Raw genomic sequence first — 19541 nt, forward strand, 5'->3', positions numbered from 1 at the left:
GCCAATTCAGTCAAGGTGGAAGTGGCCTATTCTCAACAGTTGAGAAGAAGGTGTGAGTATCAACAGAGGGAAAATTAATAAATTTTAATAATAAATTGTATTAATAAATTAATAAAAATAATTTAGTCTCTAAGGTAACCCAAGGACTCCTCATTGTTTTTGCTGATACAGACTAACACGGTTACCACTCTGAAACCTGTGTCACCAGTGAAAAGTATCACTAGAGGCGCCAAGCAAGATCAGGGTCTTGACACTACACAAAAAGAAAAGACAGCTCCTTCCTGAAGAGATTACAATCTAAATAGACAAGACAAAGAGTGGGAGAAAGACACTATTACTATCCCCCTTGTGCAGAGGGAGAATTGATGCACAGAGATTAAGTGACTTGCTCAAGATCAGACAAGAAATCTGTGGATGAGTCAGGAACTGAACCCAGAGTCTGTGCCTTAATCAAAGAACCATCTTTCTTCTTCTAAAACAAAAATTTACTAGTCATTAAACATCCTTTTTCACATTTAAGTAGCAAAAATGTCCCAGGGGATTTAAAATAAAATGTATGGTTAAAAGACCTGTCCTGAGGCTATTTTAAATGCCCGATTTCAATCAGAAGCGACGTATATTAATGAGTTATATACCACTGAAAATAAGAATTCAAGATTGCCTGTTGATTAGCTAGCTCTAGTAAATCATTATATTTACATAGCAGCATATTAAACTTTGGTTCACATCTGAAATAAAGTTCAGAGACAGCAGTTGCTGAGTTTAGGTTGCGTTCCCAATGGACTGCAGTTGTGAGAAGCATGCCAAAGTAGATATGCAGCAGAGTACAACACGCTGCAGGTGAAAATGTTTGATTCTATATTCCAGAAGCTTAAAAACATATCAGCCCTGTTTTCCTTTTCCCTTTTTGTTCAAGAATTATGTATTTGCCTAGTCTTTTGTATCGACTGATATCCTGAAGTAGAAATGGAAAAGGTACACATTGAATAAAATTTTGTACATGAAGAGTTGTGGCACTTCTGAATCTGTGCCACATTGAATGTGTCACTTATGACTGCTATCCATATCATAATTTCATGTATGCCCCTGCCAGCAGGAGACTGGTAGTGATGAGATACTGGATCAATTTAGCACCTCCCCTCCCCAATGTACACATGTGCAATGAGAGATTAATGGCTCAGAAATTAATGCCTCCACTACATGTGCATATGCCCTGCATCACTTGGATTTTCACTGTATTCTGTACAATTTAAACAAAATCAGAATTATTCCTCATACAAATAGCAAGAGATTATCAAGTTTGTAAGCGAAGGGTTCTTCCAAACATACAGATCTGCTCTCATCTTTCCAGCTTTTAAAAAAGTAAACACATTTGTTGTAATTATTACAAGATTAATATCTTAATAGAATTCCCTTATGTCCTTGTTCAAGTTAACAGAACAACTCTCAAGGAGGCAGAAGGAGAAAGGAAAATGATGAGAGTGGCCTATCATGAAGTTCATTCCAAATTCTTCCATCGGTTTTGAGGAGTGCTCACAAGATCAACCTTTGGTTGTGTCAGAGCTGAAATAAGCAAGGAGTTCAAAGTGCTCCAAACCCTGTGTACTTCTGGGGGATCTGTAGAAGCTCAGTGATATTGGTGTGGATCCCCAGGCCTTATGGCTTCCTGCAATTTTATCCTGCCTCCCAGTCAGCACAACACCAGTGGAGCCCTTTGGCAGATTTCTTTTAGCATCATCTAACACTGGATCCTCCTAAAAAAACAGGGTGGCGTATTCTACCACGTGCAGTTCGGCTGAGCCTTGAACTGTAAACACTTCTGAGTGGATGTCCTATGGAGCTGAGAGTGATTAAGATCCCTGTCTTGTTCCTGTTTTTTCCCCTTGACAGAATTCAAGCTCTGGAACTCTGAACCTCCCCCTTTCTCATGTTTTGGCTAGGTGCAGGGCCACACAGAAATCTAGAAGCCAAGGCCAGGTCTTTCTTAGGCCACAAGAAAAAGGAGCACTTCGCCCTCATTGGAAGACATTACAAAATCATCAATTTGACGTGATTTACAACCTCTTCTCCAAAATAACCCAGACCTGGAAGAGCAAAAAGAAGTGCATTGACTGAACAACATGAGGAAGCTTGCATATTAGGCCAAATTCTGCCCTGATTTACTATCTCACTACCTCCTTCAGTGCAACCTCCATTAAGTCAGAACAAAATGTGGCCCACTATATCTGCCTCAAGCAAACACGCATTTGGGAGTTCTAAACTCACTCACAAATGAAAATTAGGGAAGACTGGTTTACACCCAGAGCAGAGGATGTGAAGTCAGAAGCTCTTTATGCAGTGGGAATGACAGTTTCAGGATTTTCCATTTTGTACTCTTGGGAAGGTATTTTCCAACTCCTATAGAGTCCTCTAGCTCCCCACTTCCACTTTTACTTTCCTGTCTTCAGATCTCACATCATGGTACCCTACTTTCCATCTCAGGAATCCTGGGAATGACTCCTGCCAGTGTCAATTTGTAGACGTTTCAGATGTTCCATTTCTAAATTAGATATTGAGCACCACATACTTCTGTGGGTTCTGTCTAGTCTCTTTTAAAACTGATTCTGATAGCAGTAAGCTTAACTACCAGATAATGAGATTATGTCCATTCAAACCTCTTAATCTCTCATGTTATTGTATGTGTTTGTGGTTTCTTATGTTATGGGCTGTGCTTAAGTAGGCGTCTCCCAGGTCTACTTTTTAAAAAAAAAACCTGCAAATAAAAAAGTTGATTCAAAATGTGCCACAAGAGCATCTTTTATAATCATTATACTGTAGAGATAGATTTAAGAATATGGAACCTTATTAGATTAAGATTTTTAAATTGTCAATAAAAATGTAACAGTCTCCTCTAGGTATTATAATTTGAAATATATTTACATTGCATCGAAAGAAATTGCATTTCAGCTCGTGTCAACATTAAACACATAGTGCTAATGTGGTCACTGTGATGTTATTTTTTTAAAAGCTCCCATTTTAACTCCTCATTCTAATTGCATTTGTTTACAAGGTTAGTGTGAATCACAGTTTCACAGAGTCACAGGCATGAGTGATTCAGAAAAACTATGGGACTGGCAATAGAGTATTTTATAATATCATTGTTGTCATACGTAGGCTTTCCCAAAAACTTTTTAAAAGATGCATACTGTAGAATACCAAAACAAATTTGGTAAATTCAAACTGATGCCATTTGGAAGGCAGTTCCCTTCTAAATCTCTGAGAAATTAGTGTTTTGAGAACATTTTGTCCAGTCCAATTCTTATGGGATATTCTGTAAGCCATTGTTGAATCTATGCACACTGCTATCATGATGGCTGAATCTGGCAGCATGGCAGCTTGGGCAAAATTTACAGTAGAGCTGACAATCACCATATACAGGTTCATAAAACCTGAGTAGTGGTTCTTGTTAGTTTATGAATGCTTGTAATTTAATAATACATCTCCCTACACAGTGCCAAGTAAGGGCACAATCCTGCAAATCTTAGGCAAGTAGTGCCATTGACTTCCATTGGATTACTTATATGAAAAATGACCACTCACATGACCAAATTTGAAGAGTCAGGCCCTACGTTTCCCCACTGGTGTCCAGTGGTGCATGAATTCTAACTGGATAAAATAGTGCTTCATACTTTTGTGCAGCTTTTATTTTTTAAGCACCCTGTCAAGAGCTGACAGAAGCAGCATTAGCATTGCTTCCCAAGGACCAATTACAGACCAAAATTGTGGCAAAGAGTGTGTCTGACTCTTTTAGAAAGCACCATCTACTGTTGTGTTGCTGTATACATGATTGTTGGCATTGTTTTAAGAGAAAAAATATTTATTTTAGGTACTTATATGGCCCCCATCACTATAGTGTCTAAGTGCCTCATAGTCTTTAATGTGTTATCCTCATGGCACCTTGTGAGGTAGGGAAGGGCTATAATCCCCATTCTACACTTGGGAAATTGAGGCACAGAGAAACTAAGGCCCATATTTTTAAAGGTATTTTGACATTGCTCTGCTCGTATTGCAAGGCCTAAGGGACAAAATTCTGAAGGTATTGAGGTGTCTAACTCCCATTGCAATCAGTGGAACTTAGGTGTCTAAGTACCTTTAAAAATTGGCCCTAAATGACTTAGACAGCCAAGTCTCATTTTCAAAAGTGGCAGTGCTAAGCAAAGCAAGGCCTAAGTACCTTTAAAAACCTGGGTCTAAGCAACTTGCCCAAGGTCATACAGGAAGTCTGTGACTGAGCAGGGAATTAAACCCTGAGCTCCATATTGCCAAGATAATACCCTAACCTTGGACTGAAATAAGGAGTGGCTCTCAAACCAATAACAAAATAGGGGGAAATTAATATAAGACACCTGATTAACAATGTGCCAGACATTACTGATCCTCACTACCAACTTAAGTGAATTAAGAGGTCTCTTTACCACTGTATTAGAACAGGATAGGGATAATAAAGAACAAGCATGATTGATGAAGTAATGAAAAGCATGTAATGTGCCCACAACCAAAAGTACTGTAATAAAATCAACAAAACATAGATAAGAAAATTTGATTAACTTTCACATGCTTCATTGGGTATTTCCAGTGCCATGTGAAGACTTTTAATTGACCTTTAAAGAGCTCTTTCCTCATAAATTTCCAGTCACACAGGCCCTTGCTTCCACTTCCTAGTCTTGTCAAAATCAGCTATTCTATTAGTGCAATGAATCAGAAATGTTTCTTTTAAGCATACACTTATAGATTATCTTGTGCCCTAAGTTGTACACCCAGCCCGTCATCAGCCATTGAATGCCATCGTATATGAACTTACAGTACTTTTATTATTTCACATAAATATTATGAGTGCATCCTGCCATGTCATTTAAAACTTGTGTTTAACATTATTTCCATTGACCTATTTAGGGTCCACCTGGCTTGCCTGGACTGAAGGGGGATCCAGGTTCCAAGGGTGAGAAGGTAGGTGGAAATTTCTCACTTTGTGTCTTCAGTTTGAGAAAGATTCCATAATTATGGCATCAGTCTAAAAGCCAAGTGTTGCCTGAGTGTATAAGACAAAAAACAACAATGTACTTCTGTTGTATAAAAGATGTCATAGTGACACGAAAGGTCCATGGCACCCATCAATCAACTCTCCACTGCCATAATAATAATAATAATAAAAAATAATGAAATGGTAGACCACATCTGCCCATCCCAGGAGCATTCAGATAGAAAGGAAAAATCATTGCCTGGAAGGTAAATTTAATTACTCTGGCTTTTCTCTGTTATTAAGAGCCCACAGAAATCCATAGGGGAAAAGCATATAGTTTCATAATTGGAAATAAGACATATTAGCTTTTTTATATATAAAAAGCCACAAAATATAAATATAGAACAATTGTGTATGTCTTTAGTGTGAAGTAATAGGAGTAATGACTTTAAAGATATAGGATGTGCTTGTCAAAGGATCCTAAGAGAAATAGGCACTGAAATCCCATTGAGCTATCAGGGCAAGAGGAACTGTAGGTAGAAAGGGACATTGTTTGGTGTGAAGTCCATACATTTACATACTTGGATCAGGTATTTAAAAAATGTTTATTTCATACTGAGGTGGTTTACAACTCTACTTACAAATGTGTTTGGAGCATTTAAATACTGACGAGGGTGTGACGCCTGTACTGATAGGAACTGTTATTTCTTCACTGGCTTCAGTAAGTAGCTACTATGTAGCACTCACAGATTTATTTTTCATGAAATAACTGGTTAACTCTGCAGGTAATCTCTGATCATAAATGTCTGCAAATGCATGTACCTGTAGAATAATTGTGTGCCTACTGTTTTTAGGGTTTTTAGGATTTCTCTGTAAATACGTTCAGTGATGACTTTTCAATACCCTAAACTATCAATGTATATTTCTCATTTAATTTACATGTATTCATAGTTATATACATTGACCTTCAATCTTATTTTTCTCTGCCTCTTTTCTAGGGACATCCCGGTCTGATTGGTCTGATTGGACCTCCAGGAGAACAGGGTGAAAAGGGTGACAGGGGTCTTCCAGGTCCACAAGGAGCTCTTGGAGCCAAGGGCGATACAGTTAGTAAAACACACTTTTGTTTCCATTTAAGTTCTGTACAAGCTTATCCTCTCTGCCAAGTCAAGAAGAAGAGAATTCAAATTCTCAACCATTTGCACAGATCTTGTATAATTGAGTAGCATTTAAATTGCAGTAGCACCTGGAATCCCCATTCAGGAATCAAGGTCCCATTGTGTTAGGTGCTGTACAAATGTGTCAAAAAGCTAAAAAACTCAGAATGTAGCTTATGGACAAGACTCAATAGATGGATGAAACAAACAAATTGGTAAAGGACATGGTCACAACAATTTGTTCAACATTTTCACATACACTAGCTGTGCTCACAATGTAGCTCATCATCTGCCTAGCTTTTATCAACTAGCAGCATTCTATGTGCATGATGTCAAAAGTGAACCTTAAGGAGGATTTGGGAGTGGATGGGGTACTGGCTTATGAACTTTGGAGGACTAGAGGAACAAAAACAACTCAAATTGGCATGTCATGTTAATAATAAAACAGGGTCTAGATCATTAAGCTGACTCAAACCCTGTGTAGAACTACTCTGTAGGTGTACTTAACTAGTCATCTTAGTGCCCGTCACCATTGATCAGTGTAGCAGAAACAATGCAAATAGAATAATGTAGTTTCTGCTCATTCTTCTTTAGGGCATTCCCGGTCCTGCTGGTCCACTCGGCCCCCCTGGCCCTCCTGGTTTACCTGTAAGTAATTACATCCAAAGCGTCTTGCCAAATATTGTTCAGTTCAAAATATTCCCATCTTAGTTTGCGTACAACTCAATGTAACTGTGTCCATTGTCCCCTAGGGTCCTCAAGGTCCTAAGGGTTCCAAAGGATCCACTGTAAGTAACTCCTCTCCACACTCGTTCTGCATTTTCCCTTGGGGTTGGTGGTTTTCTTAAAAAAAAAAAATCTGCTGTTTTGTTTTTCCAAGACTGCTAACATAGCGTTTCTTTCACTGATTTGCAGGGTCCTGGTGGTCAAAAGGGTGATGGTGGTTTACCTGGCCCCCCAGGTCCTCCCGTAAGTAAAATCATGTATTTGACAATGCATTCAGTTAATGGTCCAAATGATCCTATTTTATAATGCCCGCATGTAGGACTTTGGAAAATTGCAGAAAAGGGAAATATTAGAGCTGGCTGGAAATATTTCAAACCGAATGCTTTTCTGTTGGAAAATTCCAGTCCATAAATGCAAAAAATTTCACAGAAACATGATGCTTCTGACAAAATTCATTCTGAAACAAAAATTTGGGGGGAAAAAAGGAAACACTTTTCCTTTTTCAGAACATAACATTTTGATTTTCCATTTTTTGATTTTATAAAATATAAAATGCAAAAAAAAAGTCACAATTGAAATGAAACATTTTCTCAATCTGAAATGCAATTGATGGAGGAATTTTGATTCTCTGGAAATTTCAAATATTTTTGGTTTCATTCCAGTGTGAGCATACTAAGAGACTGTCTGTCTCAGGTTGTTTCTCAGGTGCACTGGGGCAAGTAACCCCAGAACTGCACCCCATTTGGGGGCAACTTACTCTTCCCCAAGTGGCTGATTGGCTCTGCTAGGCAGTGTGGTGATGGACACTGGGGGTGAAGCCCAGGCCTACCTCTTGCCTGCCCCCTTTGGGGCATTGTGGGCCCTCTGGGGAGCAGGGATAATGCAGTCCCTACATTTTTCTGAGCATGTGGACTGTGATTTTGCTCCATATGGCATTCCCCCTGCTCTGCTCCCATATAAGGACCAGGAAGAATCTCTGTCTCTCTCTGTAATCAAGCCTTGACCAAACCAAAGGAAATTCGAGAAAAATAAATAAAATAAAAAAGAAGACAGACCATTCAAATGACCTCCAGCCAGGATTTCCATCTATCAATCTATTTATGCAGCTAGAAAATAAAATTAAAAGGCAACCAAAGTATGTGATGTAATTTACAGGGTCCTCCTGGGGAAGTTATCCAGCCTTTGCCAATCCAGTCACCCAAAAAGACAAGAAGATCTCCGGATTACATGCTGGCTGATGCAGCTGATAACATCCTGGATTATTCTGATGGCATGGAGGAAATATTTGGTTCACTCAATTCTCTGAAGCAAGATATTGAACATATGAAATATCCAATGGGCACTCAGAACAACCCAGCCCGAACTTGCAAAGATCTACAACTCTGCCACCCAGACTTCCCAGACGGTATGTTAATATTACATGACAAGAGCAAATGGGCTGAGGTTATGATTTACTGAAGTATATTGTCAGCTTATTAATTCTAGTTATATAGTTAATATAGTCTCTAAAGAAAGGCTAAGAAAATGTTCATTAAATCCATTATTGCGGGGGGAAAAAAAGCCATTTATAAACATGGTGAATTTAATTTCAACTATAGAAATTCTGTGGCTGTAAAGCAAGAGTTCATTACCTATGCAGTACAGCCAGTCTGGTTTTAGATGTAAAGCTTTTACAAATTGCTTTACCAAAAAAAAAAGCGTATTAGCAAGAAGAGAAATAAAAGTTTAAATGTTTATTTAGAAAGGTAGACTTTGCATTTTACAAAACCACCTTTTCCCAAAAAACAAAGGGTGAAGTCCTTGTGCCATTGAAGTCAACAGGAGCTTAGCAACAATGATGCCAAGATTTCACCCCAAAGATATAACTGTTTTAAATCTGGGGGTGAGTTGCTGGATGCAGGTTTGTATTAGATACTACAAATATTAGTCCAGAATTTTCAAAAAATGATCAGAGAATTATACAAAACATTACTGAATACTGCTCACAATAAATTCCTTCATAATTCTTTCATCCTAAAAAGACATTGAGCAAAAAAGACTGAGGTTTTTGTGAAATGTAGGGACATATTCAAGATCATATGGCAATATTAAGACAAGTACTTTCTGGTGTTAAAGTTAAATAAAATGCAGAGTCATAAATTAGGCAGTGTTTCAGAGAAATAGCTTTGTTTATTTTTGTTTATTTATATATTTAAACTGCACTTTCTCTCTGGTAAGCTTTAAATGAAGGCCAACTTTCACACAGCTCTTTTATATTTCTTTTATTGTAATGAATATTTCACCCCGTTCAAAGTAACTTTTTCACATTTTAAAATGAGAGCAAAAGTACATTTTGACAATTTAATAATACTTATTGTTTTCACTCTAGACAGATAAAAACAGATGGTTGCCTTGAGGAACAGTTAAGTAGTGAATGTACTGTATGAAAAGTACATATATTGCAATTCAGTACTTCCATTATAATAACTATCTTTTATAGAAAGTCTCTGACTTGTTCACTTGCCAGTATTTATCTATTATTTGGAGCTTTTGTTTTAATATGAGTGAAGGTTTAATTTGGTTAAAATAAAAGTGAAAACATTCATTTCTTTACAAAGCTCTTGGGAGTAGGAGGCTAGCTGTCAGGACTGCCTATTTTAAATAAAGAGAGTCTGAACAAAGAAGGCTTATATATAACCTGTAGCTATTATCACAAATACCATACATACAGCTTTATGTTCCATACTTTACATTCAGGAGACAGTATTACTGAAAGGACTGGTAACGCACGCCTTTCAGAAACCTGCGCTTTGGCTGGCACCTAGTCTAGGAGGGTTGTGACTGAGAACCATTGCTGTATGCTGTTCTGTATTAGTCCACATAACAGAAAACACCATTATAATTAGAATGATTGTTATCAGTCACCTTAGAGACTGACATTTGAATGGTCTTGAGACTGACTATAGAACTCACCCCAGCACCTTGTCTACATTAGCATTTCTAGGACCTATCATTCCCAACAGTGGTAAGAAGGGTGGAAGCTGTAGAGCAGAAAAGGCTCAGACCAGTTCAAGTGTCTTTTCCATTATATTGTCTAACCAGCCATCAGTTATGGTGCTTTTACTATCTAGAAACATCAGAGACAACTACACGGCAGCTTCAGGGTTAGGCAGCATAGTGGTAAAACGCCTGAACCTGAGGCTTATCTCAGTTTCCACCAGTGCTCCCAGTGCAGATGCGTAATTCAGGAGTTAGAAGCAGGGGCAATGGCTCTAGTCCCAGCACCATCCAGCAGAGGTGGAGAAATAAGCTAAACTCCACAGAAGTGTGTAGTAGCAGACACCCTGCTTCAGCATACCTAGGATTTCTCACATGCACCCTTCTATGACTATGCAGCTCCACGCCACCCTGAACACAGGGTTGTGCCTAAACATCACAATCCAGCCCAGGGTTTGAACTGCTCCTTTATGATGCAGCCTTAACATTTCTTCTGCTTGTTTTTCTTTCAGTGTTTTGAAATATTAGGTTCTGACTTTTCTTTAACTAAGGGATCTGGATGTTGAAGTCACAGGAGGCTGACACATACAGCATGCTTTCTCCATTCCGCTGGGTTCTCTCTCTCAGAGCTGTGCCTCAGATTTCAGCTTCCTGCGGTGCCATTCACCAGTTCTGCAAGCGACTTACTAAAGTCTTTCAGCAATCAAAGGGAGTCATACCCTGAAATAAAATACAAGCTAAAATAAAATAAAAAATGACTGAGGCTGGTTTTATCTTTCATAAAAGAGCAATAAAGACAACAAAAAAATTGTTTTTCCTTCCCAAGCTTTAAGATGAAACAACTATAGCTTTACCGCTAAAACTTTTTGAGCAGCATTGGATGGCAATAAAAGATTACTTCAAAATCAATTATCTTAAGTAAATCCTCTCTTGTTTGTTTTAGGTGAATATTGGATTGATCCTAATCAGGGCTGCTCTGGAGACTCCTTCAAAGTGTACTGTAATTTCACAGCGGGTGGCGAAACTTGCATCTACCCAGATAAGAAATCTGAAGGAGTAAGTACCAATCTGTGTTTTGGATCGACTGTTGACAGTTCCTGCCATGTTGTTGCAATATTGAACTAAATAGTACAATTATACTGTCATGTCTTCATTTATCTGTTTTTATTACAGGCTAATTATTACATTTAATTTGCATAAACATGAGTAAGGCTGCGAGTCTGTTATGGAGGTCATGCAAGTCACGGATTCAGTTACTTTCCAGAACCTCCAGGACTTCTGCAGCTGGCAGATGTGACTGATCCAAGGGCCAGTAGCAGTCCTGGGCAGCACCCCAACCCCAGGCACCAACAGGTGCCCAGGAGCTCCTCGAGCCCCCCAGCATCAGCAGGCACCCCAGAGTCCGCCCTCCAGAGCAGCAGCTGCACCCCTGCATCCCCTAAGAGCACCAAAGATTCAGTCAGGTGTATAGTACAAGTCATGGACAGGTCACAGGGCTGTGAATTTTTGTTTATTGCCCATGACCTGTCCATGACTTTTACTAAAGATACCTATGACTAAATCTTAGCCTTAAACATGAGTAAGGCAATGAAATGATACACAAAGTTAACAAATAAAAATGATACACAAACTTTTTACCCCCTTTTTTCAGATGTACTTTATTACTCACCTGCTTGCTAGCTAAATGTCTCTTGCAGCCCAGGATGTGACACAGCTATTTACTCATTACTAATGAACACATAAAGTTCAATCTGATACCTAAAAGATAAACTTTAGTGTCTGATTCTCTACTGTCTCACCCCGGTGGTATCATTTATACCTGTACGAAGTGGCTGAAAAACACTACTATTTTGAACTGGTCGTGTTTCACACCCATAAGTATAAATGGTTGCCTAATGTGCAACCGATGAAGAAGGTGGCTTTCTAAAAGCCTGTTTAGACAAGGGATATGAATCAATGTAGTCAGACCAGTGCAAATCCTAATGAATCCAAACAGGTGCAGTTTACGCCAATAACTTATCTGAATTGGTCTGAGGTATCTCTGCTACATGCTCTGTACAGCTTATGAACAGAAACTATTTTAACATCTTTAATTCACTTCAGTTGGTCTAAAGCAATTAATTTGTAGGTATTTTATCTCTATCTAAGCAAAGTATCCAGTTTTAGGGCATTAAATAAATCAAATGTAGACGTCTCTCTGCAGGTTGATAGCCCAGAAGGAAGATTTATTTTGCAGTTTTTGATGTGAAAAAGCACTTTTTTTTCTAACGTATGTTGTAAATACTCACATCCTCTGCTTACAACAGGTAAGAATTTCGTCATGGCCAAAGGAGAATCCAGGAGCCTGGTTTAGTGAATTTAAGAGAGGCAAACTGGTAAGTAATCATCTCAACATATAGTGATTCACAAACCAGGCATGTACTATCAATGATCAATGTTCACCAAGTAATATTGACTATATAATACAAAAAGGAATTCATGCAGATTCAACCTTTTCACCCCTTAACATAAGAACAGTTAAGTGGCCTCTTGCACAGTGGAGAAGAGGAACCTGCTCTGTGCTTTCCTACTTATCATGCTTCAAATGTAGCAAAAAGCCAGTAGTTAACTGCAGAGCGGATGGCTGTATTCTGGCAGCCCTTGCACCACCACTAACCCTCTGCAAAACAGCTTGGATGCTGATTCCCAGGCACCATTCCAGGTAACTAAAGATAGGCTGCAGCATCATTTATGCATACTCAGTAACAGACATATAGTTACAGTTAACTGAACCTATGTCTCAGAAGAATTTGCTATTACAAGGTCACAGAATATTTTGGAGATGATTCTCTGCATTCTGCAATAGGATGCAGCTAAATGTATAGTTGTTTGTCGTAATTCCTGCTATAAAACGAAAACCTTTTTACTAATTCATAGCTTGATTGTGCTTTAAAATCTAAGAATGACAATATAGTATGTATCGGCTGCTTTTTATATTAAGTTCAGTTAATGAGATTCTGTGTCAACAGTAATTTTCTGCTTTTGCACTTAAGAGAAGAAAACAACCAGATGTTCATGTGCCTACTTATATGTTCCAGCTGTCCTATGTGGATGTTGAAGGCAATTCCATTAATATGGTTCAAATGACATTCCTTAAACTACTGAGTGCCTCTGCCAGACAAAATTTCACTTACAACTGTCATCAGTCAGTAGCTTGGCATGATGGGTCATCTGACAGCTATGACAAAGCACTGAGGTTCTTAGGATCAAATGATGAAGAGATGTCTTATGACAACAATCCTTACATCAAAGCTCTTTATGATGGCTGCTCAGTAAGTATAGGCTCAAAATATCCTTTTCTACTTTAATATGACAGGTGGGCTTAGTAGTCAAACTAGTTCATTCTTATGCTGTCTTCCTTCTGAGAAAGGCTCTGAAGATTTTATTTTTAATATTCTGCCATTTTAGTAGATTTTAACTATAATGAAATTAGTCAGTTCTCTAAATTTCATATCAAGAAAAATATTAAGCATAAATTAAGCAGTAGCAAAGCAAAGTTTGGAATGAATGCTTGCTGCTGGTGCCAATGTGCTGAAAGTAGATATTTTGCTATTCTAAATGTTATGTAAGGGAAAAGCAGCAGAAAATAAGTATAGTGAAAGGAGGCATTGCACAGTTAGTATATGTTAACCCAATTAATGAAAGGGAAAGATACATAATGCAAAGTGCATACACCAAAATGTGCATTGGATAGCTGTAATTCATAGATACACAGTGGATCCAAAGCTTGTGAACAAATTGCATAGTTTGACATGTGTGCATTGCTTATCTGAAAGAAGAGCAGAAATCAACACGACGTAAAGTGCATGGATTATATCCTGCCCACTCTTCTCCCAGCTTCCATAGTGTCACTAGGAATATTCCATACACACACCAGCTATCTGATCATCTCTCCAACAAGGTATTGAGTCCATTCAAGTGTATCAGTCGTTAGCTTCTTGCCTCAGAAGCCACATCTCAACGCTTAATATTTTGCCATTTGTTGTTTAGATAGCTACATAGCTATGCATTTACACCTGACTCATCATTGTGTTTTTGTGAGATCAAAGAATCCTCTCTAAAATTCTGTTTTTAGAGACAATTATTGAGAAGGTTGTGATAAATAGCTTGGGGCAATACCTGGAGTCCTTGGGTTTCCAACAACCTTTTCCATTTGTGTTAGACCAGGTTGTGATACAAAGACATTGCTAGTGTAGTTGGTCTGTGATCTCTTCCTGGCAATGGATGTAGAACACATTCACTGTGGATTCTTTTACATCTGTCACTGGTTTTTGATGCAATATCCCAGGGGTGTTCACACAGGTTTGAAATCTGGCAGAGTTAGACAGAATGGTACTCAATTGGCTGTGTTCTTTTCTTCTTTAGATGAATAGTAGTGTTTTGTTTATGTGCAGTCGCTCATGATGGAGTACCATAGGGTTCTATTCTATGACTGCTTCTTTTCAACATGTACCTCTCTTTCCAGTTATTTTAGGTTTTTTTCCTTATAGCTTCTGCTATCATGGCATCTATATGTGGAACTCTTGGGAGAGGTAGTGAAATGGTTTGGGGTGGTGCAGTGCCATTATTAGGCTGATAACACTACATTCTACATCCCCTTTTTATCATAGCCTGCTGTGACATTATCTCAGCTTTCTCAGTGTCTCTCTGAGATTTAGGGTTGGAAGAGGGGGTAAGATGACAGAAGCTCACTCCAGATGATAGCAAGATGTTGCTTTGGCTCAGTAAAATAGCAGAGGAAATGGTGGAGCTGATATCTGCCCCACAATTAAAAGGATTTGCCTACTTTCTTAAAAAAAATAAACAAAGGTACACAATCTAGCAGTCATGTCAGAGTCCTGGATATTTTGAATTTCCAGGTAGCTGCTGTAGCACTTTGCAGCGAGGTTACAGCCTTTCTCCTTGGAAGTTCACATTGTCTCAGTTGTCATCCAGATTGGATTACTGGCTTCTTCATGAGGATAAAATCCCTACAACCCCTGACAACATGATTCTCCAGCTACTACATATGCAAACTCAGAATTCTCCATGGAACTTTAAACCTCTAATGGATTTTTCTGTTTTATCCCATAGATTTTTGTGCTGTTCAGTCACTTTCCCTTTTCCAAAAACAGTGGTTTCACATTTGCATTTTTTAGAAGATAAAAATACTAATTTTAAAACAGAAAAGAATTCAAGAAAAAACATCTTCTTAGAAACATCTGGCATTAGTGTATTCTGTTCAGTACGTGGAGGCAAGTATCAGAGGGGTAGCCGTGTTAGTCTGGATCTGTAAAAGCAGCAAAGAATCCTGTGGCACCTTATAGACTAACAGACGTTTTGGAGCATGAGGTTTCGTGGGTGAGCACCCACTTCGTCGGATGCATGTCTCACCCACGAACGCTCATGCTCTAAAACGTCTTGTTAGTCTATAAGGTGCCACAGGATTCTTTGCTGTTAGTACATTGAGAGGGGCCGTTATTTATAATTACAATCTATATTGTAAAGTTAACTTGTGAAAGATCTGTAACACTGCAGCTTTTATTTATAACCATTTTTAATTTTGTTTTGCACCCCCCCTTTTTTTTTTACAGTCAAGAAAAGGCTATGCAAAGACTGTGATCGAAATCAGTACACCTAAAATAGACCAAGTGCCTATTGTTGATGTGATGATTAATGACTTTGGTGATCAGAACCAGAAATTTGGATTCGAAGTTGGTCCTGTCTGTTTCCTCGGTTAAGTACAGGGCAAAGAGCAGATCAGCAAACAAGTTGTGCCTAGGTGCCACCGACCCACTTCATGCCACATGCAAGTTTTGATTAAGGATGGCATAGAAAAAATGTCTTGCTGGGTATGTATGTCTTATCTAGGAAATATCCGTTGCCCTTGTAGGGCCAGAATCACATGACTTAAACTTATTTGGCAAATCATGAGGGACATAAGAGGCTGTGGCAGAGACACACAACATAGGGCTAGCTTTATGAATACTCCCTTTGGATTCCTTGGTGCTTTAACACATGAATGTCATGGTGCTCCTTCTGTTTCAACAAAGAGGTGCTAAGGAGGTGTGTTTAATAAATTGTAATTATTCTATGTACAGTACTATACTGTTATTTGTGTGTCCCTTTCCAAAACTTGCATGTGTCTCTGAATTGCATCCGGCTCTTATTTTATAATTGCAAAACATTTTTGTCAATACTGTGTATGTATTATGAAAAATAAATTTGTAATTTCCAGTGAATCCAGTTTAATTTTTCCAATTAATAATAAAGTCCCTTTGTATATATTGATGTTGAAAAGCTCTGTTATTTGAAGTCGCCAACAAAGCTTCAGGTGGCAAAACTGGAAAATCTTTGGCAAGAAACTCAAAAGGACACTTTGCTGATATTACTTTGTGATAATGAATTTTAAGAACGAACACACCCACTGAGGTGCTGTATTCCATGGTGCTATTACCTCAGACATTTTATTTTCCTTTTCAGATTCCAGGATTTCTTAAGATACCTGTATATACCTAAAATAAGCAAGTTTATATTTGTGGGTGGGGAAAATGTGTATGAAAAAAGGGAGAGAAAGTATGTGCAGAGATCTGTTTAAGTCTATGTGAAGTAACTGGTAGTTATAGTTATCTTTTTTATCTCATCTGAATTTGTTTTCATTGTGCTTCTTTAAACCATATAAATATTAAAACTTGATTCAAAACAACTATTTATGGATTTGTGCAGTGTTTACATAGCTTTTATGTGAGCAGTGATGACTATTTGCTTCTGAACTGGATACTAAGTTCCACATGATAGCCCATATATTATTTGCCCATCCCATCAATATGAATTCTCTGTTATTTCAACTTAAGGCCAGGAACACAATATGTCTAGGTCATGTGATTCTACCTAGTTGCAAAGCAACATATGAGGGGACTGCTGCCTACAGAGCTTGTTTTCTGACCCAAACTGTTACAATTTGCAATCCAAATCTCACAAAAAGGTTGGTTTGGCCTTCCATCTAAACATTTTTTTTCAGGTAGTTGGAAGTAGAAATAACATTTTAACTTTAAAACACAAATCCTTTTGTAATTATTTTTCGTAATATATGTAAGACTTGAAAATATATGTTTGTTACTATTTCTTATATAAATTGTTAAATTAATTGGTACCTGATTCCACTCCCTCATTTCCAACTGATATTTTATACATGTAAAAGTGAGATTTAAAAAGTCAACTTTTTGCTGTTCAGAATTTCTTTTATTTTTGAACCAAAGTTTGTAACTGTCACCTCAAAGAGGGAAAATACGAATTTTATTAATAAAATCAAGTCTTGGCTACCTGGACTGGTCACTCTGTTTCTTCAAGTTACAAGAAATATTACATCAGTTTCAGTAGTGTAAGAACATTCTGCTTCCAGACAATCCAGAATGAAAAAAAAAAAAAAACATTATAAACACAGGCGAGCACTACAAATGCATCATGAACAGAGGTGTTAATACCTAAGGCCCCAATCCTGCCATTTATAGCTTGTATAGAGCCCTGTTATAGTCAATGGGGCTTTGTGTAGTCACAGCAGTCTGCCTGTGTGCTACTAACTGCAAAATTGTGGTTTCAAGTTTTTTTCACAACCTTTATCCGTCTTTTATGGTCCTCCTAGCCATCTGAGCACCTCATGATCTTCAGTGTATTTATCCCCACAAACCGCTGTGAGGCAGGGGAATGCTGTTATCGCCATTTTACAGATGGAGCACTGAGGATCCCAGAAACTAAGAGAATTGCCCAGGGTCACATAGAATACCTTTGGCAGAACAGAAACCAAACCTTGGTCTCCCACAACCCAAGCTAGTGCCCTAACCACTGAACTACACTCCATCTCTCTAATCTGAAAAATAAAAAATGCACAATAGGCTGCTCTCCAACTATATTGGGTATTTCAAATGGTGTAGGCAGCAAGGAAGAGGAATTTCTACCCTTAGGTATGCTAATCATCTATGGGGAATTCATGTGCCTTATTACTTACTCTTGAAAATGTCAGAAGCAAAATTTGTACATGCTCTGTACAAAGATTCAACATTATTAAACACTGTACATAGTACACTGTGCCCAGCAGAAAAAAATTTGGCTAGAAATTGACACATTAGTAGCACCCTGAATTGCACTTAATTCTCTGTAGAAAGTGAGTGTTGCTAGATATAAAATCAAGACATAGGTGTCATCCAGAGATGCTAGACCCACAAACAAAAAAATCTCAAAAATTATGTAAATTAAATCTTTACTCAAATCTATAAGCAAAAACTGGTCAATAAATTTCAGACCAGGAATTAACAATCTGTGTAATCATAAAGAGGCTTACACTGCTAAGTGACTTCTGGATTTTACATCAAATCACCACCCTCCCCATGCTACCTCAAGTACTGGCATCAAATTTTACAAACAGGCAAAACTTGTATATGAATAGGAGACATTGTAGTACTCAGAAAGCTGGCCAAGGTGACACCATGAAATGCACAACCAGGAAAACTGGAAAAGTGCATGGGCAATAACAAGTGTGTCCCTTTCTTCTCTCTCTTTTGGTTGCTGGATGTTATCCCTCATGTACTGTTGCCCTGTTTTTGTTTGTCTAGTCCATAAATGAATCTGTGACTACTTATTGGAACACACTTGTTCTACAGAAAACATATTTCTGTTTCTCTGCGGTTCATCATTTGATCATTTTCATCAAAATGGCTGATAGTGACCTGTTGTTTATCCTGTAATGCCCAGTTAATATTTCATGAAGTATTATGAAAGTACTTACTACCGAAGCTACCTTTCAATTTTCTGATTATCAGCCATTATACTCCCAAGCGACTAACATTATTGCCTCTCTCATACTCAGCTGGTATTTCCAGAACAACGTTAGGCACAGAAAGGATAATCACTCAGACTCCTTCATGATTTTAACACAAAAACATCTGTCACAAATGGTGCCAATAAGCTTTAAACGGATAACAAGAAAATGAGAAATTAATCACTTGCCAAACTATATTGTAAAGACAATACTTGATGGAACCTTTATCATCACTTCTCCTTCTGATTACATTAGGGAAATCTGGATTTTAATACTTTTTCAGTATATTTTTTTCCAACAACTTGTAAAGAAAAGCATTTGCTGCTTCTTGTGGACTAGCCTTCATTTGATCACTTAAATAGTGATTGGTGAAATTCTCCTTGAAAGAAAAATGTTCACCCTCTTCTATCCTTATAAACTCTTTGAACCATATTTGGCCCAATAGAAATACACTTAGCACAAGGGCTTACAGGTGTCTTTGTGCCTTCAAAATCCTGGGCCTGCCTGGACTTACCTGGTCCCTGTTGTTCAATAAAACAGCCTGAAGGTGTCAATAGCCCACAGGGGATTCCTAGCAGCCAGGAATGCAGTAAATACAGCATCTTGGCCAAGTCCCATTTTCCCCTGTCATACCCTCTCTGCTGAGGACAGTAAAGGGGAGAGCACAGGTGTCATTGCTGTACCCCTATGCCACAAGACTACTACTTCACTTAGGAGGAGTTCTCCAGTGCTCAACCCAGTTGGGCTTACAGTGGCTTTGTACCAACAAAATGGCAAAAAGCAGCAAGAGCAGAACAGTGATGCTGGGTCTTTCTTCAGAAAATATTAAATAACATAAGGGATTTGAGCA

At 38.2% G+C, this 19541-nt stretch overlaps 1 protein-coding gene across 2 annotated transcripts in view; it reads left to right on the plus strand.

Moving 5' to 3' along the window:
* Positions 1 to 16906, plus strand: part of COL11A1 (collagen type XI alpha 1 chain) — a 234636-nt gene extending 217730 nt beyond the window's left edge. For both annotated transcript variants that reach the window (XM_030573460.1, XM_030573461.1), the window contains exons 58-67: positions 4933 to 4986; positions 5998 to 6105; positions 6751 to 6804; positions 6909 to 6944; positions 7072 to 7125; positions 8038 to 8287; positions 10802 to 10914; positions 12165 to 12233; positions 12936 to 13169; positions 15471 to 16906. In XM_030573460.1, coding sequence (XP_030429320.1) covers positions 4933 to 4986; positions 5998 to 6105; positions 6751 to 6804; positions 6909 to 6944; positions 7072 to 7125; positions 8038 to 8287; positions 10802 to 10914; positions 12165 to 12233; positions 12936 to 13169; positions 15471 to 15617 — 1119 coding nt within the window. In that variant the 3' untranslated portion in view covers positions 15618 to 16906. The remainder of the gene's footprint in view (positions 1 to 4932; positions 4987 to 5997; positions 6106 to 6750; positions 6805 to 6908; positions 6945 to 7071; positions 7126 to 8037; positions 8288 to 10801; positions 10915 to 12164; positions 12234 to 12935; positions 13170 to 15470) is intronic.
* The last annotated feature ends 2635 nt before the right edge of the window (positions 16907 to 19541 follow it).

Source organism: Gopherus evgoodei, chromosome 8 (assembly GCF_007399415.2).
Source record: "Gopherus evgoodei ecotype Sinaloan lineage chromosome 8, rGopEvg1_v1.p, whole genome shotgun sequence".
NCBI classification, from domain to species: Eukaryota; Metazoa; Chordata; order Testudines; family Testudinidae; genus Gopherus; species Gopherus evgoodei.